The sequence below is a fragment of the Falco rusticolus genome, chromosome 8, assembly GCF_015220075.1.
Source record: "Falco rusticolus isolate bFalRus1 chromosome 8, bFalRus1.pri, whole genome shotgun sequence".
Classification (NCBI taxonomy): Eukaryota; Metazoa; Chordata; class Aves; order Falconiformes; family Falconidae; genus Falco; species Falco rusticolus.
This window is the reverse complement of record NC_051194.1, coordinates 42,277,476-42,302,170: the sequence shown is the minus strand read 5'-3', so window position 1 is coordinate 42,302,170 and position 24,695 is coordinate 42,277,476. Positions and strand designations below refer to the sequence as shown.

General features: G+C 37.7%; 1 protein-coding gene across 1 annotated transcript in view; it reads left to right on the top strand.

The window, feature by feature from the left end:
- GRB14 (growth factor receptor bound protein 14) overlaps positions 1 to 24,695 on the top strand; it is a 66,423-nt gene that overhangs the window by 21,901 nt on the left and 19,827 nt on the right. The window contains 3 exon segments of the mRNA XM_037396682.1: positions 15,625 to 15,781; positions 22,177 to 22,298; positions 24,119 to 24,193. Of these exon segments, the coding sequence (XP_037252579.1) occupies positions 15,625 to 15,781; positions 22,177 to 22,298; positions 24,119 to 24,193 (354 nt within the window).

Here is a 24,695-nt window from a genome sequence, read left to right as displayed (position 1 = left end):
TAGAGATAAATTAACAGGCTAAAGCATCAGGACATGCTGCTAACTGGATCTGCAGAGTTTGGTACAAATAGTAAAGGTTTTGAGCCAGAACAAGAGTTAGGGAAGGTTGAAGCAGAGATATATATATATGAATGGGCAGAGGTGCAAACTGAATTGAGGCGACTGGTAGTGTGTTTATTGAAAGAAGTTTATGTTTAAAATTGCCAGAAGGCTGAGCTTGTATGTAAGCTCAAGGAAAGGTCTTGTCGCCTTTGTGTATCTGACACATGCTAAGATAGCTGTTTTGTTTGGGGAGATCTGGAATTCTTGCTTCATCTTGATCACACAAAAGCTTTGTGAAACTAGTTTTACAAGTATCTACCTCGTATACTTGTTTGAGGGAGAACAGAACTTTCATCTTAGTTATGAAAGGAGTCATGAACTGCCTAGAATTCAGTCATCAGTTGTACTGTACTTGCAGATATTAAGTTACCTACTCATGGTAGAGGCTGATGTGATGCTAAAGGTTCAGTTTGTGCATGGCAGAGAAGAAGCAGGGTGGCCGACTAGCATTTTTGTCATCATGGAAGTGGTCTGGTTAGGTCCAGGGGCTGTTTAGGACAGAGCTACTGAGAGGGCCTCCTTGGGGGAAGGTATTGCAGGACTTTTCCCTTCCCTGATGATGTTGGCCAAATAAATCTAGATCTGATACTATATTTGAGAAAGGTTCTCGTTTTTGCTTTGAATATGTACTCGTTATACTCAACCAGGCATCTAAAAATGGATTCTGGTATGGCAGTCATATACCAGTAAGCCAGTCATATTTCCTGCTTTGAATAACATGAAACCAGTAAAGGTTCTTACCATTTTTATTTTGTACACAAATGATCCCACATGTATAAATGAAATCAAAATGGGATTAACTTTAGTGATCCCTATGGTCCAGCTACTGGGTGGAGAGGGAGATTTTTTTTTCTTTCTGTCCTGTGACATTCCAGTTTCTACAAGCAATCGAATTCTACAGAATATTTTGCACGCAGAATCATCAACAATGTTAGAATGTAAAATGTATAACACTACACTGCATAGTTGCCATGAAAGGTAGGTCAGGATGTGTGTGTGTATGAGAGGGTAAGTCATAAATGCACAGAGCTTTTTAAAAAGTCTTTTAAATCTCAGTGGTTTAATACACTTGGCCATTACTTGTCTCTGTATAGTTTGACAAGGTTTAGTGGCACAATTAACATCGCACACTGTCTCCTCTCTGTCTTTGGTTCTTGAACAAATCTTTGATATGTTTTTCAGTTTCTTCTTGCCTTCTTTGAACATCTAACATTCTTCATACAGTAACCAAGGTAATTGGCAGTGTTTAGTGCCCTACTCTGCTCATAATCCTTTTCTGTTGGCAGAAACCCTTTAGAAAAAAAAAAACCACCCAGCTTTTTCATCAATTGAAGAAAGTGCTTGGCCATTTTCTAGCTCTAGTACTTTAGTCTCCTCTTGAATAAATTAGGCTTCAAGAAGTCACAACTTGACCTTCAGACTGTGTTATCTAGCCTTGAAGTATATCAAGAACAATTGCTGAATAGTTATTTCTGCTGGTAGTAAACCCTGTACTGATTATGGTACATTACTGTATATAAAGGGAGAAACTCAACAAACAGCACACAGGTGTTGGTTTCAGTCCTATGAGAAAAATGAAATTTCCCTTACTTATGTCTTCTCTGTGGTACTTTCAATGTGTTACAAGACATAAGCAAGTACTTGAAAAATTAGAAGATTTGATTTACTTCTGATAAATTGAAGACATACTAATGAAACAAAGAAAATTCATCACCTTGCACCAAGGAATTATTTATAGTTAAGATTGCTTTCTCCCTTATTTTCATGCTGTTGCTATGGGTACTGGCCATGCCCTGTGCTCCACCACTCCTTGTTTTTCTGCCTGTGGGTCAGGAACAGAGGCAGAACCAACCCAACAAAACATCAGCTGCCTTTAAGAACCTAAAAAAGAAGTCATGACTGTATGATCATGTATTGGATTTATGTGGCCAGGTTTTGGTAGCAGGGGGCTGCAGGGTGGCTTCTTTGAGAAGCTGTTAGAAGCTTCCACTATGTCTGACACAGCCGATGCCAGCTGGTTCCAAGACGGACCCACCGTTGGCCAAGGCTGAGCCCATCAGCGACGGTGGTAGTGCCTCTGTGATAACATATTTCAGAAGGGGGAAAAAAGCTGCTGCACAACTGCAGCTGGAGAAGGTAGTGAGAATATGAGAGGGCCATAACTCTGCAGACAGCAATTAGATGGTATCTAGACTGAACAGGAACTGGAGCCCTCTGCTTGTCTTGTATCAGCTTGGCAGCCAGACTTCCTAGCTCATCAGATTATTCTCCAGCTGTGTATGCAAGCCCTCAGTTTTTTTCCTTTGGTCTTATTAATTGTAACTTGTTGGATTGGTGTCTGACACCATCCTTTTGGTACCCTGTTTGACAAGACTTTTAGGATGACCATAACACAAATAAAATACATACATTTATAGCGATATGAACATGGCTTGTGTGTGTGGAAGAGAAACAGCAGCCAAGAAACCCAGAAGACCTCTGAATGTAGGGTATCGCAGCATGGGCAGAGATGAGAAATGTGCTACTGACTTCCCGGTTTTCCTGTATGACTGAAGGCTGTTCAGTCTACGTACCTCATTTTCATTTCAGAACAAATGATTAGAGGTAAATTTTGTCAAAATACACTTTGTTTTTGTAATTACTAGTCTCTCATTATTATTACATCATCCACTTAACATAGTCTTTCTGTTCCACTTCATTCACTTGTTTCAGTGAGTGTCTCCTGCATTAGATGAGCATCACATTTTTGCTGACAATTACAGGGCCTGATTTCCACGTCCAGCTGCTCCTGGTCTTTCTTTTCTGTTCCTGTAGTGGTTTGGATGTATCAGCAAAATATGCTGACAAATCTGTGATCAAATGACTTTGTATAGTTGAAGGTTTTGCATGTTTTGAGTAGACTTAATAGCTTTATTGCAGGATTTACTCTTTATTTGAATATTATGCTTTGGCCAGAGAGAATAATGATGTGAATAAAATGAAAGACAAGTTGAAAAGTGCTGAGGGACAAAATGTTCTGTCAGAACAGCTATGCTACAGCAGTTAAATCTTACTGTTATATACCACCAGTGACTAGAAACAGATACCCAGAGACAGTGGTGGGCTGGAAGTATGTTGTAGCCTGATCCAGCAAAGCAGTGTTTTTGGTCTTATATCAAATGGCAAAGTGCTTCAGCATTATAAAACAAAACAACTATTTATTATAGTGGGCTAACCTACATAGCCTTTGTCATATTTGCTCTGAACATTCCTTGCATCACTTCAGAAATTCTGAGAAAATTTCCAAACTCTATGTTCTTTAGCTAAAAAACTAAACTTCACTTAGCCTTACAGAGTCTACATTTCTTTCTCCTCTAGTGACCTCCATGGCAATATGGATGTGATGACAAAGGCATTCTTCACTCAGAAGCTGTGTTGTAGTTCAAGCCACAACTTCTGTATGAAATTGTAAAAGTGAAAGAACGTTTTAAGAAAAAAAAATATTTTTTTTTATTAAAAAAATATTTTAGGACTGCTGCAGAGGAAATGGGAAAGGAATGGGTCTCTTAATGGTGTAATTCAGAGACTTGGTGTTTTTCAGCTTCATCAAGAGATCTGCTCTCTGAGAAACCAACAACATAGTGTGAAAAACCTGGTAGAAACAATAGGTACTTCTTTTTATAGGTGGTATCTCTTCAGAAACATAGAGTGCAGCCAGAATGTGACAGTAACAGATTTGCTTTCTCTGGTGCTGGAACACAGCATTCTATTTATCTCTGACAAGCAAAGGATATGTTGGACAAACCGTGCTATTAAATGCAGAAAGCCTCATTTAAATAATGTTAGTGCTTTGACATAAATAGGGACAAGCTATTCAGACTTGAGGCTGATTATGTTCTGCCCTGCACTTTGTTGTACGCAGAAAGCAAAAAACCAGAAGTGTATTTTAGTGGCTTTGTATTTAAATTTCTTTCTCCCCCAGTCTTCATACATAACTTTCATGGAATGTACAGTAGTATGTGGATAATTTCTACCATATTGCTAATTTGGATATTTAGATAAAGAACACTGGTGCACTGGGAACTTTTTTCATTTTCTGTTCATTTCTATTTCACAAACTTTTTTTCTTTTTAATACGAAATAATGAAGTTCCTCCTTCAAGTCATATTCTTTGAATCATCTAGTATGACTTTTCATCCCCTTCCTCTTTCTAAGTGTAGTTAGTCTGACTGGATGTTTTTCCATCAGTATATGGTAAGCACATTCTAAATGTTGCTATTGTATATAGTAAAGTGTAAAGCTGTGTATTATTATTAAACATATAAAATCTGTGTAAAGTTAAGACTTAGCAGGCAGTGTGGAAGCAAAGGACTGAAGATGCTAAATACCATAAGTTTACTAAGAGGGTTAATAAGCTGTTAATTTCCACTATATTAACTTTTAATGAAGATTAATTCACATAAAAGTACACTATTATTAATCTTAATGCAATAATCAAGTCCAGTCTGAATATTGATCTCTTTAAATTGAACAATAAGGCTTTTGAACTTTTTTCATAAAGGACTTGGTTTGGGAGAAAAATATGAAAGTCTTAGTCACTACCAAGATGAGTTTTGTACCTTGCTAGTTATTTCAGCATTTTTCTATGGATTTCATGAGAAACGCCAAGCTCCGAGTGAAGATAGTGGGTCATAAAACATGTACATTTAGCTTAAATAACTTAAGCTTTGTACTGTGGGTAGTGTTGGTTGGACATACCCAACTATATGAAAGAGCATGGTGATTCTGACACTAAGGGGTGGTGGTGCATGGTTGGAAGGGAGAATAGCTTGCATACAAATATGTTTGGAAATTGGATTACCACTGAGTTTTACAATTACTTCTCTCGGTTAAAGAATTTTACCCAAGTTTCACTGGATTGTCATCATTACCTACCTGTCTGTCTGAAACTCTCCTGTCTTCCTAATAGAGACCTACATGTCTGTGTACCAGCTTTAGGTTTAAGTGGGGAGCCGTGTGTACTGTGCACTGAGGCCAAGAAGTGACTTACATTTGATTAGATGTCTGTCTGTAAGTGGTACATAGAAGACAGGAATAGGGAAACTTTTACCTTTCCCAGGGCCAAGAGGTTTTTTGTGTAGCTTTGTCTCAGATGTTAATGTACACACTTAACATTACTCAATAGTGTAATGAAAAATAACTAAGACTTATTTCTATCATGGCGTGTAAGACATAGGCTCTCCACTCTGATTTAAGGTTAGTATGAATAAGAGTCAGAAATTACTTGACTATAGCCAGCTGTTCTAAAAATGAACAGTTCATTTTTAGTGTATCTTTATTTTACAGTCTTCTCACTCTGTAACTGTTTAATCTTCATAATAGCTCCTCTTTCAAAGGACTTGGGAAAAGTTATTGATCCAGATCAATGTGAACTGCATTACCCCACTGAGATTTTTCAGAAGTATGATGATTACTTTAAACCATTCTAGTGACTGCTGTGAACAAGATGAGGAAAAGTTTTCATAAATTTAAGAATGGATTTTCTTCTAGGAAGAGACAGATACAGGTAATATTAGTAGATTCTTACCTATCTGCCTGGCAATGGGGGCTCACAAATTCACAATGCTACACCCCAGTAATAATCTGCCACATTAGCCCTTTCTCCTTCTTTGTGCTCTGCCTCTTTCTCAGGACTGAAAAGAGGTTTATACCCTATGCACATCAGATGAAGTAATAGATGGAACCTAAGTCTCTATTTCTATTGATGTTAGGACAGACTGAGGTTTGGCATTTAATTTCTTAAAATTTTAGACTGTATAACCTTGTTTAGTTAAAGGTGGTTTTTTTTAATATATATATATATATATATATATATATATATTTGGTTTTTGCCTTTTCATTTCCAGTGTCCCCAGTGTTTACACTGGCAATTTTATTTCACCTGTAAAGAGTAGATCTGTGAACATGTTCTTACATATCCATTGTGAATAATTAATGCAAGTAAATCATTTAGCTGCTCTGCAGTGTGTTTATCTTGTATAAGTGATCTTTTGACTGTTTAATCATTTGGAAAACCTGCTAATTTTCTTTCATTTCTGCTATTCCATGGAGTTGTATTATTTGAAATTTTTGCTGCTGATGTTTAAATTTCCTCACAGTTTTCTAGTTATTCATACACATCTTACCAGTTGTACTTGAAATACCTTTTTAGCTGCTTTTGTTTAGAATCTCTGTAATCTGAAAAATATCTCTGGTAAGGCAGAATAATTTGAGACTCTCTATTTAAATAAAATGTCCCACCCACCCCCACCTTTCCTTATAATATTGTGCATATAAATAATGTGCATCCTATTTAAGGACTTTAGTGTGGTTTTTACTTCTGTAGTTCCCTTTGCATTTCTTACTCCTGATTTGGTTCTTTATTGTGGTAATGGCTGTTGATGGTGTGTCCCGATCTGATATCGGAAGTCCGTATCAGGGACGGTTCTTAAACAATCCCAAGAGCGAGATTAAGGCACAAATGAGGCCAGATGCCATACAACCTTACAAGTTTTATTCTCTACAATAACTGATACTTGCGATAGGACAGAGAGGAAGAGAAAGAGAAAGTCAGAATCCCTAAGCAAGAGAACGGGAGAGGCGCATCTATTCACCCCCACCAACAGGACTCCAGCGATGTTTTGTCTCGGCGTGGTTGTCCAAGTCCCAGACTCTGTGGAGGTGAGTGGGTGGAGCAGGTGGAGTTGGTGAAGCCCGTGGAGTCCTCCGAGCCACCAAGCACCAGAGTGAGTGGAGCCCCAGCAGTTATAGGTTTTAGTCCACACCATTTCCCCGAAAAACCGCCCAGTTCTCTGAAACAGTTTAGTTTGCACCATTTTTGCCCGTGCGCCCAGGTGTTACTGTGCTGGCTCCCCAGCCCCGGTTCTGCCGGCCCGCGTGTCTCCGGCGGCAGCCGTCCCGTCGGAGGCTCTTTCACAACAACAACAGGATGTTGTGGTCACAAAGTAGATCAACAGGGAAATGGCGGTCGCGAAACAGTGATGTTGAGACAATTTTATTTTCTGTCCTTACACATGGTGATAAATCTGTCACTTTCTATGTTTGATCTACATGGTATTTATTACTGCAGTTCTTACTTAAAACATGTTGAACTCCATGATGTAGCTGTTCTTTAATTCTCTAATTATAGTAACCTTTTGAGCAAAGTATCATATAATTACAGCTATCGTATAGTTAACAATAATCTCATTTTCTGCTCTAAAAGTCATTGTACTATGAGTTAATTGTCCAAAGCGTGGAAGTTGCTTTCTCTAGACCTTGCCTTTTGTTCAGTTTTATACAGAGAAATGAAATATTCCATAACTATTTTATTGCTATTTATATTTTGCTTCTGTTGACCAATATTGAAAAAGTGAATGATCAAATTCAGGATTAAATAATTATATTTATATTTTAACTTTCCTGTTGTCTTTAAAACCTTGTTTCTCTTCCGTTTTACTGACGTTGTCTTTGAGATGATTGCATGTCAGCATTGTCCTCATTCTGCCATTTTTTCTAATATCATAATGTGATTGTCATACCATTTGTTTGAAAGAACTTTGCTGGTATATTTTTGCAGATAGCTTATTATAATTTGGAGATGTGCATAATTTAACCTCCCTTTTTATAATACAACATATTTACACATCTAAAGCAGCAGTCATATGAGGAAGTCTAATTGCTTTACAAATCTTAATGAGTTCAATCTGTTACCCTGCTGTACAGAAACAGATTTCCGTTCCTCTGCCCCATTTTACAAAAAGGAAACTGAGGTACTAATACTGACTTACCCAAAGTCAGATGGCAAATGTTTATTTTTAAACTAAGAGTTGGACCTTTTTTGCCCATAGGTAATCTCAAATATTTTTTGTTACTTCTTCACATTGCTATTTAGTTCCACTTTTTTTGGAGGGGTTTTTTTTCATTCATGGGATGGTCAATCTGGTGCTGGATTAGGTAGGACACAGAGTCTGTACAAAGAGTCTGGAGGAGGGTAGTGACTGTATGTGCTGTATGATATAGACAGCTGACATAGTGCCATAGTAAACTATCAGAAGACTACTATAGAAAATGAATAGATATTGTTTTTGATAATGTGCACATACTGTTAGTGTGAAAGTAAATATTTTTTTAATACCTTCTAGCAGAATATTTAGGTCTAAAAAAATCCGTTGTGTTTTGTGGCGACAAATTAATGAACTGCTGGAGAAATTAAGCTTGTCAGTGGTCTTATATTTCAATAGAGGCTGGAAATTTGACATTTTTGCTCTTTGAAATGTCATTTTAAAAAAGATTAGATTTTGGAAACAGTATGAGATTTTTCTAGGTGGTGGTAGGAAAGGTAGGCAATTTTCCTAGACTTTGCTCTTCGTTTCTCGGCACTTTGGTTTCATTGCAAGGCAGACATAATGGATTATTAGTGGTTTTATATCTTTTAGTGCTTGTGGGGCCATACCTCAATCTATCAATAATAGGTAAGTGTATACAAAGTTCTCTTTTGGTCATGTGGAAGAACAGCTCCTCCAGCTTCAGGCAACTACTTTGTTCTTTAACGTTTGCTATCCTTGTAATCAGTGACTTGGCTTACCTTCTTTAAACTGATCTCCCAAGTCTTCAGTATATGGCTTCATAAGCTGTACAAGGTGCTTAACTTTTCCTTAATACCCCTGATGGTCCTATTGAAGAAGATTATAGTTATGTTTCATTTTGTGTGATTTCTAAAGTGTCCAATCTGCCTATTTTGGCTGGGTTTTATAATTTTCTATTTTGTACCTTGAGAAGAAAGCAAGGTATTCTAGAATGTTGGATCTACAGAACAGAAAATGTTGCTGGCAACAGGATCTTAAAATTTCCCTTCCTGAAATCGATAGGAATACATGGAGTCTATGCATTACAGAAATTTTAAGTCTAATGCTCATGTCACCTAAGCTACTGTATATATATCCTGTATATTTTTCTGCATGGGAGCAGTGTTGCTTCTGCCTCTTGAAGCTATCCTGTGTTCCAAATAAGAAGTCAGAATTCGCTGGGAACTGTATTTTACATAAATTTGTGTTTTGGATTATGTGCTGGAACTCAGGTTTGCCCTCTTCTCCTATGGATAGGCTTCCAGCTAATTGTCCTAATCACTGGGTGGCAATTCATACCTGCCTCACTACACACGTTGACAAGTCTGCGCAGAAATCATGTGGTGCCTTGTGAACCCTCGTCAGAAGAGAGGTTCACAGGCTTAGTGAGCACCATTTTGGATTTGGGTACCTAAAATATTAATGAGTCCTCTGTTTTGTGTCTGTGCTTCAGTTCTCTCTGTTCATTCCTCACAGGGACATGTACAGGACAAATTTTGGAAGACTCCTGTTGTGGCAATTGAGAAAATAGTTGCTTTACAATGAGCAGCTATCATGGTGTTTATCATTGTGTGCACCTTTTTTTTTTTTTTTTTTAATTTTATGACAGAATTAGATTTTTGCAAACTGTGAGAATCTGTTTGTCCTGGAAATCTTCCCTTTGGAGGAAATATTGGAGGCTGGCCTTTTAACTGTAGGCTGGGGTATTTAAAAAGGAAAGTCTTGCATTCACACCTGATAATGAAAACAGTAAACTTCATTCACATACTTTTCTTTTTAACTAGTTGTGAGTTATCCTACCCTTAAATATTTTTATGAATGTGGAATTTTGCTGATTCTCTCTAAAACCAGGACAGACTATTGCTAGCAGTTTTAAAATAGTTCAAAATGTTAGAAATTTCTAAGTGCTTCTGTTGTAGTTCAAATACACTCCAAATTCCCCTACCCTCTGCCAATATCAATAAGCAAAAAACTTTGTCTAGCAGGGGGCAAGGCTGGAAGTTGGAGAACAAATGCTTCAGGCGAATAGCCTGCTAGTTAACAGTAAAAACAGAGGTTAGCATGGTATCAGGCAGGATCTCAGGGGAGGTATGGCACCCTGGAGCGTAAGGCTTTTTAATGCCTGGTTTTGCATACAATAACTGTGCATTTAATATAAATGTGACTGAAATTGTAATGTAAGTACAAAATGTGCAATGTTTTATTCATGGGGGAAAAATAATTGTAGAAGTGGTAAGATAAAGTTAGGTGCTTATATCTTTATAAATACAAGTGACCTGATTATTTTTTTTTTTAAAGGTGCTGATCATCCGGATGTCTTAATGTCTATACAGGAGCATTAAGAATCATGTAAATGTCAGGTCACTGTGATGTAGGTACCTAAATATGGACTCCATGTGCTGAGTGGTTCTTTTTCTGCCGGATATACCTGGCTTTTTTCACATGTTAGGACTTAGTTTGAAATTTGAAATTCCCCAGTGCAGTGTATGGTTTTCCCATATGTTTGCGCTGTTACTGCAGATTGGAACTTCCAAAACAGATGGCTTGAAGATTCTGAAGAACCAGACTTGGACACTGTCTCTTAAAAGTCTATGAAGAAACACTTTATTTAGTTGTTGTAATAGAGATGATGATTGGGTGTGGAAGAAGACTCGGGGGAGTAAAGTCCAGCCTTCTCTTGCTCCTCCCTCCTCCCACACTGATTACCTTATGTGCTCTTTTACTTATTCCTTTAAACAATTTCTGATTACTTTTGCTCTTTAAGGTTATTTTGTAGTATAAAACCTAGGGTCTCCTTTTTCCTTTTCTGTGTTAAATAGTAGGTTGTATTTGTCAACATTGATTTTACGTTCTGAGTTCAGATGACTAGTGAAAGACAAACAATATATTTTATTTTGAAGCAACGTTTCTTACAAAAATTTTTTGAGGGATAAAGATGCATTACACATAATTCTGGGATCTTGGCTGATTTTTAGTATGTTGAAAAGTGGAAAGAGGACACGTAGGAAAGCTGTACCTCCTTGCCTGCTGTCATAGGCAATGAAAATGATTGATTGCTTGTCATGATCAGCTTCGCGTTTTCCTCTTATAAGAAGACCTTGGAGCTGCTGATTTCTTACTTCCAGTAGCTTAAATGGAAGCTGTTGAGACATTTCTTTTTCTGGCCTTAGGAAGAACTAAAATCTCCTTGTATTTACAAATTAGTCAGGAAAGAAGATTTGAGCGCTGCAGAGGCAACTTTTTCTAACTGTCCACTAATCGGTATAATCAAAGGAAGTTAAATAGCTTGCTTTAGAAGAAAGCTTGAGAGTGTATGGTAACAAAAACTGTAATGACAGCTTTTTCACAATTAGCAGCTCTTTTCTTATGTGGTGCTTCTCAGACGAGTTTTCAGGGGTAAAAATGGAAGAGAATGGAGATGACTGGCCAGCCTAATGCATGATGATAATTGCTAGTAGATAAAAAGAAGTGGTCACTCAAGCTTCCTTATCTCTATAGGAGGTCAGTATAACTGCATCTTAACCATAATCCTGCCACTCTTTAATTCTTGGAGCATCTGCTGCTTCTGGGAAAAGAAGTATTTATTGCAACATATTTCCAAGGAAAAAATGGGATTTTGAATTTATCCTTTCTCATCTGATCCAGTTCTCTTGGAACAAATACATCCCCTGCAAATCCTACAAAAGACTGCTTCAAACACAGCAGAAAGTACAGACTAACCAACGTTTTCTAATTAAAAAAACCCTCAAAGGTCACTTTGATGAGATTTACACCATCACATTCAATTCATTAAACTAAAACTCTAACAGTTCAGAAGGGTCTATTAGGTGACTGCCTGTCTGTTGTCTCCTGCTGTATCTGAATCCCTTGCAAGGAAGAGAAAAAGGGGACAGCATTTGTGTTTTATAAGGTAGCACATGTCATAGCTGTGAGCTGGGGGATCTGTTGTCCTAGGCTTGTGCAGGATTTATTTCCCTATACTGAGAAAGCCAAGTGAGAATACTCACAGAGAATATAAACTTGTTTTTTTTCCCGGGCTGTTTTTTTGCTGTGTTGTTTTGTTTTGTTCTAGCTGTGCTCCTGTAGTCCAAGGCCACCTCCAAGGCTTCCCACTCCCTGAGCTGAACGGCCGCAGGCAGCTCATTATCATGACTTGTGTTGCTGTCTTCAGCATTTTAAAAAGTCTTTTTCTATTTCTTCAGCAATAAGAGTGTAGTCATCTGCACTGTGACTCTTAACCCTTTTAAAAAGAACTTCTGTAGAAATCGTCCATCAAGGGCCTCAGCGTGGGCTGTACGTGTTCTTGCTGTAAAACGAGCACACCACCTAAGCTGACGAGTACCTGGAGAAAACTGTAGTTGCTAATATGTGCTGGCAGGGTCCCTAACCAGGGTGCTGCTGTGGATTCTCACCCTGGCTTTATTGCAAGAGTATTGAGAAATAGAACAGAAGATTTCAGTTGGAAGGGACCTACAATGATCAACTAGGCCAATACTAGGAAAGTTGCTCTAATTCTGTCCTTTCTTTTCCCGTTCTATACTGTCTGTCTCTTTTCTGGCAATTCACCCTTTAAAATCTTTTAGATTCAGCCTGACATAGGTTTACTGGAGAGGCTAATGAGGCTGCCCTGGCCTTCAGTGCTGCCCAGAGTAGGATATGTTTTAAGGTGATGGGATGCCGTTTTGTGTACTCACCTGTACAGCCCTCCATCCCATTCACAGCCACCCTGCCAGACACCTCTTTTTATTTTCATATTTGAATCCTTGTAAATACTGCAGGAATTAAAATACAGCATGCTAGTTTATCCTCAACTGCAAAACATCATTTCTGTGTGATGAGTAGGTAAGTTTAAGTTGTGTGTGCAGAACAAGACCCTGCTGCAAGCAGGCTGCACTGCTACGGGTCTCACTTGCTCAGCAGTGGGAGTGCTGCCCAGGCACAGCCATCCTACAAAACCAGCAATAGCCATCAGTCGTGGCTGCTTTGGCAGTATCAGTCATTGAATTCAATAGTGATGTGGTCTTTCTGCCTTTTGTATTAAATGTAAGTACTGGGCTGTAGCCTAGGCCTGTGGAAACTTCAGACCAGCTTTCTGAAGATCTCGCTGTTTTTTCTGGATGATTCTGCTTTGAGGTGGTTGATTCATGAGTAGAAAGAGATTTTCACCACTTCAGAAGTGTGGGTTTCGTGTTTGCCATATCCTGGAGATCGGTGTCATGGCAAGGGTGGCTGAACCTTGTGTGGAACTCTTGATCTGTCATAATTTATTACTTGAAGTATTAGAGCAAATCATCATGGATTTCATTCTGATTTGATATACAGGACCAAAGCCTAGAACAGAACTGTTGTATATGTAATTCTATGGAGAAAAGCAGGTTTTTGAAGAGGAATAAGGCCATCAGTGTGCTTTAATCCCTACATCATTTTAAAGTGCTTTTTCCTTGTTCAGATGTTTGGAAAATATGGGTGAATTGACATGATTTTTTTTTTTTTATTTTTCTGGATTTTTGCTGTTAGTGGAAGAGAAGCAGGTGGCAGGAGATACAGCTGTAGCTCCTTGCTTGCTTTCTTACTAACTTCGGCACAAACTAGAGAAGGAGTTGCTGGAAGAATTTAGGGCAATGATACATTGCTGATTGTTCTTTAGATGCTTGAAATGAACAAGTGTTTAGTAAGGTAGCAATTAAGGACTGACTGACAATAATGTGCTTGTTTGTCTTTAAAGTAATAACTTGTTTAATGAAGGGTTTACAACAGCATTTAGGTTTTGTGCATAACGTTCAGATGAGATGTGTTGTGTGTTCTGATGAATATGGATAAATTGAATAAACCAAGGGGAGGATTTTTGAGATAAATTTAAACCGTCTTGGACTCCCTTTGTCTTGAGGACGTCTGTGCCAAAGCACAGACAGGATAGGCAGGGTAGCTTAACCTACCAGCTGTGCTGCTTGCCGTTTGTAGCCAGACTGTTGCTAGCCAGCGAGCTTCTTAGTTTTTCCACTGGCACAGTACACAGCAGGCACTGCTCTGGGGATGAATGTTCAGACTCTTGCTGTTTTGGTAGAGTGGGAATAATGTTGCTCAATGTTACTTCGCATTACTGGAAAATGCAAATTCTGAGGAATAAATCCCATTCCTAAAGATGAATTCATGTATTCACTTTCCAATCTCATGACATTGAGTGGCTTTTTGGGGGGAAATGCTTGTTTGAAAATATAAAGGGTAAAAAAGATGTATTATGGACTTGATCACTTTATGTGTTTCTGAGTAATGGGAAGACTAATGTTGCATCAAATCTTCTATATCTACTGCTCATGTTTACCTGTCTCTTTGTGCTTATAATAAAATCTCAAACATCTGTTATTTTAGGAACTGTGTTAATGTTCCAACATACGGTACCACAGATACGAGCTGATCATGTCAGAAGCCTTAATATTTTTCACTTTTTTGTCTTTTCTACTTTTAAAAAATGAGAAACAGAGGATATTAACAGAGTATTGGGTTTCTTGATTGCTGTGAGGAATATTAAATTATTGTCTACTTTTATACAAAGAATTCCTTCTGTGTTGACTTTAATGGGATTAGTCACTGTGCAGAGCTTACAAAGACACTGGTGATTTGCATCAATTCTATCCAATTCAGTAATTCATTTGATTCATCTCAATTATTTGATTCATTCCCTTTCAGAAAGAAAATACAGAAAATAATACCCCAATGGTCATGCCTTCTTTCAAACAGTCAATATGCAATAAGACTTCCTCAGCCTCTTCATTTGAAACAAAGTGCAAGCAGGTTTAGCTTCACCTCTTTAAGAACTTAATGGACACCCATTCTGCAGGACTCTAAACCGTGTAAAAATGTTGAAAATTAATTTTTTTAACTGAAATTTAAAAGTGAAAATGACAAGGATAAGCCGTGAGAGCTTGTATTGCCTCCCCCTGTTCCCAAAAGACTTAATAGAATAATGAAACTGGGAAAAACTACTGAGGTAAAACATCATAAAAATTGTTTTCTTTGTGATAAGCTTTTTGCACGTACAGCTTCTAGATCATTTTACTTACTTTCCTGGTCCTCATATGATGGTAATTCTTTTCCATGTATGATGTTTTTGATTGTGCATGTGTGTACATATGCCTTTTTTTACTCATAGTTTCAGTCCTTGCTTGTCAAAATTTGAAGCAGCTCTGTAGCATGTCCTGTTTCTTCGTCTGTGGAATTGGAAGCATCTTAAATCTGATTGCTGTTCCCTGAACTAACTCTTAACTTTATAAAATCTTTCTACAGTTCTGCAGTCATAGAGTTCTTGGGTTTCATTGTTTATCCTCTGTGGTTTCTTCTTTAGCTTATATAAGGACGTACAGTTTCACTGGATTTATTTACCTCTCCATTTCAATTTTTTTATAAAGTGAATGCACCAATCTGTCTGGTGTCCTGTGGGAAGGGATGTCCAGTAGCCAAATGTAGAAGTGGGATATGCTTTGTGCAGACATTTTGTTCTCATTTACAGCATTGCATTATGGAGAAACGACTGTCTTTAGTATTGCATTCTATGTGTATATGTTCTTGTCTCAGCCATGAAGCTGAAAGAGGAACATATTTGGACTAAATGAATCAAAGATTAAACTTACGGATATCCTAGCTTTTTTATTTATTGCAGGTAATTAAAGTGTATAGTGAAGATGATAGTAGCAGAGCTTTGGAAGTACCAAGTGATATAACAGCCAGGGATGTATGTCAGCTGTTGATACTGAAGAACCACTATATTGATGACCACAGCTGGACTCTGTTTGAACAACTTACCCACACAGGTTTAGGTAAGACTAATACTATACAATGGTATGGCAGTAAATAAGGTGTTTGGTTTTCATTTTCACATAGAAGTGCGGTTGTAATACAAAGGCTTGGAACCAAAATGCTGGGAGGGCTTGTGTGAATTTGTTCATTTGGGGGTTTGTTGCTTCTGTTTCTCTTTTTTTGAAGGAAGGCATAGCTATAAAGTACATTTTGTCATAGTACACTTGCTTCACGCTACTTTATTTGCATCTGTAAGAGTGATTTGGAAGACACTGACCATTAAGGTTCTCACTACAAATTCTTCCTCTCTATTCCTTGCTTCTTGTTGGCAGGTTTTCCTCTTTTACTGGTATTTCCTGCTTATCTCTAGCAAGGCTTGGGCTATTTTCATTGCAAATAAAATCTTTGTTGCTCCCAGCACTCCGGAGAGAAATCTCTGACATCAAGAACAGAAATCAGTTACACAGTGCTATTCTACCTGGACAATACAACTCGGTCTTCAGAAACAACACCAGAGTAGGCTGTCAGTATTTTCCTTCAGTACAATCGGTTGGCCAGATTTGTTCTGAACATTGGGGCAGGACTACTTAAAAATCTGAACAAAACCATCATTCTAAACTTCCCAGTTATGGACCAGTGAACTCAGTTGAAATGACTTTATTCTTAGTATTTCAAGTCACTGGAAATTAAACACTCTGAATTCGTTCCACATCATCAGTGTTCCTTTAGTGTAGCAAAAAGCCTCTTTTTCTATTGTACAGTTTAAAAGGTGTAGTGTAGTCTTTGGTTTCAGATTACAACTAGAATTTTAATGGCTGATCTCTGTTCCTTTTTTGTAGTATATAGACATAATTTTGCAGTATAAAACCACATTAAGGCAAATTAAATATAGGAAGAAAGCAGATGTTTGCAGAGAGGTAAACAGTGCAGAACACAGGAAGGACTTAACTCAGCAAAGGATGAGTTTAGAAGCCCACTGCTAGGCTGTAGCATTCAACTGATACTCTTATCAGACAATCTTACTTCATTTTACAGCACTGTGTTTCAGTACTGTATTGTGCTTGGTTTTGAATTATATCAGAAAAATCTACTAGAAGACAAACGCCATAAGAAGTCTGGTTTTAATTTCATGTCACTCAAAGTTTCCACATTATTCTTGAACTTTGGTACTGTACTAGAGTACTTCTTCCGCGACCTAAAGGGCAATTTCAGCTGGTAGTGCAAAGTGTGGCTTAAAAAGGAGGATGTTTTGAGGCCTTCCCACATTCTAAATACATGGACAACTTGGAGTCTGTAATTCTTAGAAGAGACTGCACTGGTAACTGCTAACTCCAGCACTGACAATTTAAAAAAAACAAACCCACCACACACCACTAACAAAAAATCAAACACACACACACCACCCAATATTTATATATGGCTAAAAGCTATTGTTAAACTCCCAGTGTATGTATCTAGGAAGTCTGGACTGGTGCATTTGTGTAAAATAAACATGACTGTACATCTCTGGCTACACTGTGTTTAACAGCCATATTTTAAAGATGAACTACAAAAGCTAAAACTGTTTTCTGCCCTTTCCCGCTCCTTCATCCTATGAAGGCAGCCACAAACGTTTTTGAAATATTTTTCTTGCTTTGTAACATTTCAAAGATATTTATAACCTTTTGCACTGAATGTATCAGTTGTAAGATGCTTCCAGCTCAGAGTAAGGTCAGAGTTAAATCTGGGTCGAGGCTGTAAATGACTGACTGCTACAGAAAAGGAGGTATAAAAATGGCTTTAGACAACACTATTATATAAATAGTAGACGTGTTTTCTATATTTTATAGTGTGGCTCATGTTTAAGTAGTGTAGTAACTATTGAAGAAGACACTTCTGACAAACCATGCCAGAGCAATAGTGGCATTGTTTCTCCAGCTTTATTTATTTGCATGGTACACTTTTTGTCAAATAGTGTGTTTTCTTCAGTCTGAAGGATTTCTTGAAATATTTCAATATCAAATTATTAGTGAAGTTTCTTTTCCTAACATTCTGAAATTCTCAAAATTGCTGACAAGCAAGTCTGAAGACCTGCATTTACTGTACAGTTTTCTGATTGCTCCAGCTGCTTTGGGCATAATTTCAGAAAAAGATGAATTTTTCATTTTTAAAATAAAATTATTTCCTAGATTATGAGGATGCAATTCAACATTACTAGCCAAGGAAAGGATCAACTTGAGATATCTTTTAAACATAATAATAAAAAAAAGGATTTATTTCTATAAGACTGTTAGATCTGGTTTTGTTTGAAAGGTTTAACATATTGATCTTGACTTGCATTAAGTCTGTTCTTCAGCACTGGAAGAGTAGCATGAACAAATATTTTTAAAATTATTTAGTTTTGGACTGTCTGCTATTTATTATTCTGTTGTATGTTTTATCCATGGAAATTTGGACAGCCTTTTCCTGCTTTCAAGTTAAATGAATGGGTATAGAAAGGAGAAGTACTGTGAGTGTCTGTGTAAATTCCAGTATGATGGGGATTAATAATTCATTCATCAATTAGTGAACATTTTCTTTAATATCTAACAGCTGTCTGAATACTCCTGAATTAGATATAATTGCATGAATCTTAGTGAGCTGAGCACAGCGTTCTGCTTTTAATCAAGACAGACGTTAATTACATCACCAGACTGTGCCTTCATTGTTGTGTGGAGATATCTGCATATGAAGGTTAAAAAAAAATAAAAAAAAAATCCCACCTAACCCAAAACATAAACCTATGGTCTGCATGTTCCTGTTTTCACAAACCTGTATGCCCTTTGGTGTGGAGCTATATTGTTGCACATTGAGTGTGGTCGTGTCCTCACTGCATTGCATGGCAAGCGCTGACCAGGTGGTGCTGACATGGGGCGAGTGGGCAGGTGAGATAGTTCCTCCACCTGCGCTGCTTCCCCGGCTGCTGGCTGGGGCACCCCATCTGCTGGCTGTGGGGCGCCCAGGCTGTGCACAGCCTGCTGCTGCTGCCTCATCACCAGGGATGCTCAGCCTTCCTACCCAACTCTGATGTTTCGCAGTACTCTGGGCTCTGTTTCGAATATCTGATGTACAACATCTATAACAGCACTATAAACTGCAATACGTTTCAGAACTGTGCGCTTCTGGTGTGTGTCCTCTTTGTCCCAAGCTATTGAATTCAGAGAAATAGAACATTTTTTACCTGGTCTAAGATTACTGGAGGCAGCTGAGATATGAGTAAATTTGGATGACACCATGTCATCCCTACCACCAGGTACCTTGGTGTTGGAGTCCCATACTTCCACTGTAATTGCCCTGTACAAGGCAGGCTGTGGAAACAGAACAGTTTTCCATAGCTCTTCTCCTTTTCAAGGAAAGTACTGTCTTCATCCCGGCATTTTTCCTTGTCTAGTGAAAATTTTTTTTGTGTTGACAGTAAACAGTTCTCCATCAGCTTCTGCAACTCAAAAGACTGCAGAGTTCCTCTCTGAGTAGGTGACGGTGCCTTGGCCAGGCACGTCATTGTTGTGTTTCAGTCTCATTTTGATTTCACTGTCTGCGTTCTTTTAGGTAGCCTGTGGGAAGGCTCACAAAGTACAGAGCAATGGATTTTCTGTTTATTTCCTTTAAATTTGGTTTCTCGCTGGGTGGTTAAAGAGGAGGCTATTTGAAATATGTTCTGTCAGGCACTTCAATATTAAATCTTCTTTCATATGCCTCAGTTACTTTCTGTAGTTAGGGAGAAGCTGTTTTGGACTGTAGCAGGTGCTCCTCATGTTAGACATAGTAGTGATAAAAGATGGTAGAGAGGAAGGTGGAAACTCTCCAGTCCATCTGGAAGAGAAAAAATGATCTAATTAAACCGAAGCTTTTTCATGGCAATATTTAGGGATTTGATTACAGGGCTGTGTTTGGAGGGCACTCATGTGTTTCAGTTCCTTCAAGTAAGTTGAATCAATCATAAAATATTCTGTGATGTCACACTTAAAAAAATAAATAACAGCATCCTTACCTATCCATTGGGGTGATGCAGAATGTCTTATTTTTGTACCAAGAAGTAAGTCTTGAGGAAATAGTATTTTCTTACATGTCACAATGCCAAACATTGAAGAGCTTTAAATGTCATCCCAGAGGAGCACTTCCTTTCTATAAAACTGAAAGGAAAAAAACCTTCTGGTTTTGAGTAAGAGCTTCAGATCTTTAGTGTCTCTTTACCCTTGCATCTGAAGAATGTGTTCTGCAGTAGAACAGCCTGTACAAGATTTTAAAATGCTCACTTTTCTTTCAGTATTTTTTGAGTATTTTTTGTTTTCTGAATTGCTTTATGTTTTTGTTTGCTTCATTTTATCTAGTTACAAAATGTATGTTTTGTGTAGTATTTTTAATCTCTGTCTTAATGGGCTCAAGAATGCGTTAAAATCAGTAAAAAAATGAGTTAAATTCAATGGAAGTTTCTCTTTGCCCTACTTGATCTGTAGATTATGAGAGTGCTTAATCTTCTGCTTGTTGTGAACTTGATATTTTCCTACTGAGCTAAAATTCAGCTCCATGAGCATATTGTCTGTAAATTTGCTAGCTGGAAACTTCCCGAAGAAGCTTACAGATTTGCAGGCTACAATAAGGCTGTTATCCACCAGACTGGACAGTGTGGCAGCATTAAAGAAGTGACTGGTGAAAGAAGTGGCAAGAGATTGATGAAAAGATCCTGTAGTTCTTAGGAGACTTTAATGATTTCAAATTTTTATCTCTTAGAAGGTTGTGCATGCTACACTTCATGAAAATTAGGTTCTTTGTTTAGCCAGGACCACTTACAAAAATTTACTGTTTATTTTAATTTAACCTTATGCTTAATTAAGTTTTTTAAAAAATATATACTATTCTTTTACCTGTTATGATTTTAAAAAAAAATTCTAACGGGCAGTTATATGAAAGCATCAACATTTATTTCAAGTATATCATAAGATCCCTTATGATAATGCAATGAAGTAGAGAAAATGTGATCAGAAAATTGTGAGTTACATGGCTTTTGTAATATATTTTTAATTGCCTTTTCCCATTGAAACCATGATCAGAATTGGATGTTAAAACCCTGTAATTGTCAGGGACACAGAAGTTTAGATCTCAAACCTTTTCTTAACCTGTAATTCATTGTTGGAATGTAATTTAAATTTGGAGGTGTCAATGATAATTTAAATAAAATTACAACTTTGTTCAAATCCCATCTTATTCTCATTAGTTTGAGTCCACAGCAAAGTACAATTAGCCACTAAAACTGTATACTCTTTTGGAAGCATGTTCATCTTTTTTTTTGTAACATGACTTCATAAGCTGCTGAAATTTATTTTAAAAAAAAGGTAGTACAAGTAGTCTTGTACAGAAATTATCCATAGTCTTTCAGGGTTTATGCTTAATTACCTGTACTATGACTAGTTCTATTGCATTACTGAGTATGCAACACATAAATATGCACAACACATCTACAGGAAAGTTCTTAAATTCTGTGTCTTTCCTATAAGTGTGTTTCATTTTGCTGTAAAATCAAAACATTCACTCAAGAATCTGAGTGGCAGAAGCAGTCTCAAGCAGGGAGAACACCAATTCTGAATGCCAGTGCTGTGGTACAAATAACTGAATTCTTTGCCTTTTCTTCCGCTCAACCCACTGCAAAGCCAAACTACACAGTAGGATTCATCTTGGAGGTTGGGGTTTTTTTGTTTTCTTTTTTTGTTGTTTTCCCATGGTTTACTTTTCCCATTCTTTTTACATATGCTAGTTCTATGACTGCTATAATTCTCAGTATTCTTGGGTTGTGCAAAAAACATTGAAATGCTGATATGCCCTAAGTTCATTTGCAGTTTTAGAAATGCCTCAGAACATAGTAGGGGCCTGGGGAGAAGAGACAAATTAATGCTTTTCTATATTGCAGATAACTTTCACTTTACAAATGATGCATTAGAGAAAGAAGTGTTAGGGAAAGGAACTTTAGAAGATGTTCCTGATGCCCCAGATGGGCTGAGTGAGTGGTTGAAACGCTCCTGCTGCCCCATGCAGCACACAGCAGGAACTGCCTGGCTTCTGCAGGGAGAACATGGGTTTGGCCATGAAATAGAATAAAGCCCTCAGCTGCCTCTGTAGAAGGAAAAAACAACAAAAAAACCCAAACAAACCCCCCATGTGTGACCTACCTCAGTAGTTGGACCCTACTGAAGTGGAACAGTAACTTGGTGTAACACGGACTTGATTAATGAACTTGTTCAAATTGCTTGTTTTATGTTTTGTATTCATTTAAATTCATTTAATTTAATAATATTTTTATTATCTGACCTTTGTGTTTTCACCTTCTACTCTTAGGCTCTTAGATGTAGGTTACATATTGGTGGTTTGTTTTTTTTTTTTAATTTGTTTGGTTTTTTTACAGGAAGAGCTATAGAGGATCACGAATTAGTGATGGAAGTCCAGTCAAACTGGGCAATGGAAGAGGAAAACAAACTGTATTTTAGAAAAAATTATGCCAAGTATGAGTTTTTTAAAAGTCCACTGGTAAGTCCTAACATTATATCTGTGAAGTGGTGCAAATGCTGTTGCTGCAAAATAGTCTTTTCTTTTATGCAGATAGGCAGAGTGTAAAGCTGTTAGTGTAACGTGAGTCAAAAACAATAATTGAAAGGGAGCATGTAGGATATATGAATATTTGTATATACATGAATAATTGTAGTGCATGTAACTGTTGGCTGGTTCTTTTGTTGCTATTGTAAATCATCCATGTTCGTACTTTTTTTGGGGGGGTGAAGCAGACAGACATAGGTTTGACTTTATTGACGTGTGCACACAGACCTGCAACAAAATAAAATTTTTGAATTTGAGTGAAGTTTCCATCAAGTTGCAACAAAATATGAAATAAAGCAGTGTGAGGAGGGACATCTGCAGCAAAGATGATTTAACTTTTAAAGTGAATGTCTAAAGTTATGGCTCAGCACTGCCCAGTGGCAGCTTCTCACAGCGATTGCTAGATGACAATGACACAAAAGGGCATGAGCAGCTGTAACCTGTTAGGAGGAAGGGAAAGTGAAGCCAAAGTTAGCGTAAGGCAGGAGTGGAAAGAGAACAGGGACAACTCCTAACTCGAGGATGTTGCCAAAGGTTAATGCTGCTGATTGAGACCCTGGCTGATGGCAAAGACCATGGAAGCAGTCCTGGCTTACCATCTGGTTGCTGAAATGCATGGTGTATTGGGATCACTCCTAATGCTGACTCTTGTAAAGTCAGCTCTTTTCAGATGCCAAAGCGAGAAATAGGAGAAATATGTGAGGACTTGAAAGGTGAAAAGTGGAAGGGAACTCAAATTATGTACCTGTGGAAAGGGTGAAAAAGTAAATATTAAGATACAAAAATAGGTAAGAGATCTGAGGATTTTTTCTTGCCCAAACTGTGTTTCACTGGACGAGTCCTGTACTCCCCTGACAGGGAGATATCACTGTGCTAGTGAAAAAGTCTGAACTTGAGATGGTGTACAGTTAGTAGAGAAGCTTTCGAAGAATAACTGTATTTGTGTACTGTTTAACCAGTGGGTGGAACCAGCAGTGGAGCGTGGCAGACATGCATCTATGACCAGCATGAAAAGCTGTGGCTAATCCAAGTCCTGTTCCTGTTAGGTCATTCTTCTGGGCGCTGTGGTTCCACATGTAGTAAGAACGTTTTATCAGAAATGAGTTAATATGAATTAACCCTACCAGCAGTTCAGGTTTTTTTAAAAATTAAAGTCAGTGAACGTTGGATGGTCAAGGGAATATTAGCTTCAAACTTGTCAAAGCTTTGAAAAAACTTCGGTAGCAATGGTCAAACTCTTGGTGGGTTCATATCTGCGTGACTGTATTGAACTTCACAGCTGCAGATCTGTCCCCTGAACTACCCCCTGGACTTACCTTTGTAATGAAATTGGCACTTTAAACATGGACTTCTTCACCACACCATATTGAGATAGTCAGATTTTGATGTTAATTCATATTCATATCACGTGAAATGGACAACAGAACAAAACCCCGAGAGGACCTGTTCTCTATCACTGGAAGTTAGGAAACACCACCAAGGGCCAAGTACTGCAATATGACTTGCACTGGTGTATGAAACCCTCTTGCTTCCAGAGACCACTCATGTTCTCTCAAATTCTAAGCTGTTCAGCAAATACTATATAGGATGTTACAAATTTAGGAATGATACTAAGGTAAGCTTTAATTATTGGATCAGAGAATCTGCTGTGTCTTGTACTGCACTGATAACTATAATTTTACATCCAAAAGGGGTAGGAAGTTTTTTTTTTTTTTTTTTTAATGGAACTTTGATACAAATTATTATTGTTACAGAGCTTTTTTCCAGATCATATGATATCTTTTCCAAGTGAGACCAATGCAGCTGTAAGCCACTCTGGGATATTGCAGGTATGTAGTCTTTGAATGAAGATGAGCCAGTAGAGCTCAGAATTTTCTGTTGCCCATGTTGTATGAGCATCGTTCTTTGTCACTGTTGAATCTGTTGCTGGGTTCTGAATAACTCATATCATGGTTAATAACTTTTTTCCCTATGAGATGTGAAGTGATGTGACCCTTCCAGACAGTTATTATATGACCACACTTGGAAACTTGCACATTCTTTCAGAGTCAAAGACTGCTAAACCAGACAAAATGCAGTAAAAATGGTTGATATCTTTATTTGGTCTTTCAGGTGAAAGACCCTGTTTCCTTAAAAAGGTGAAGTGCTGCATTACTCAGTATGTACTTAACAGAAGGCCTTGGTTGAATACTGAGGAACTGGTAATGTGTTACAAATAGATACAAAAAAAGAGTTAAATGGTTAAACTTAAAAATTTAGAATACAAAATTTAGACTGACTAGTATGATTTGTTAGCTTGAAGGCTACTGTAGCCTTCGAAAAAGAAATATA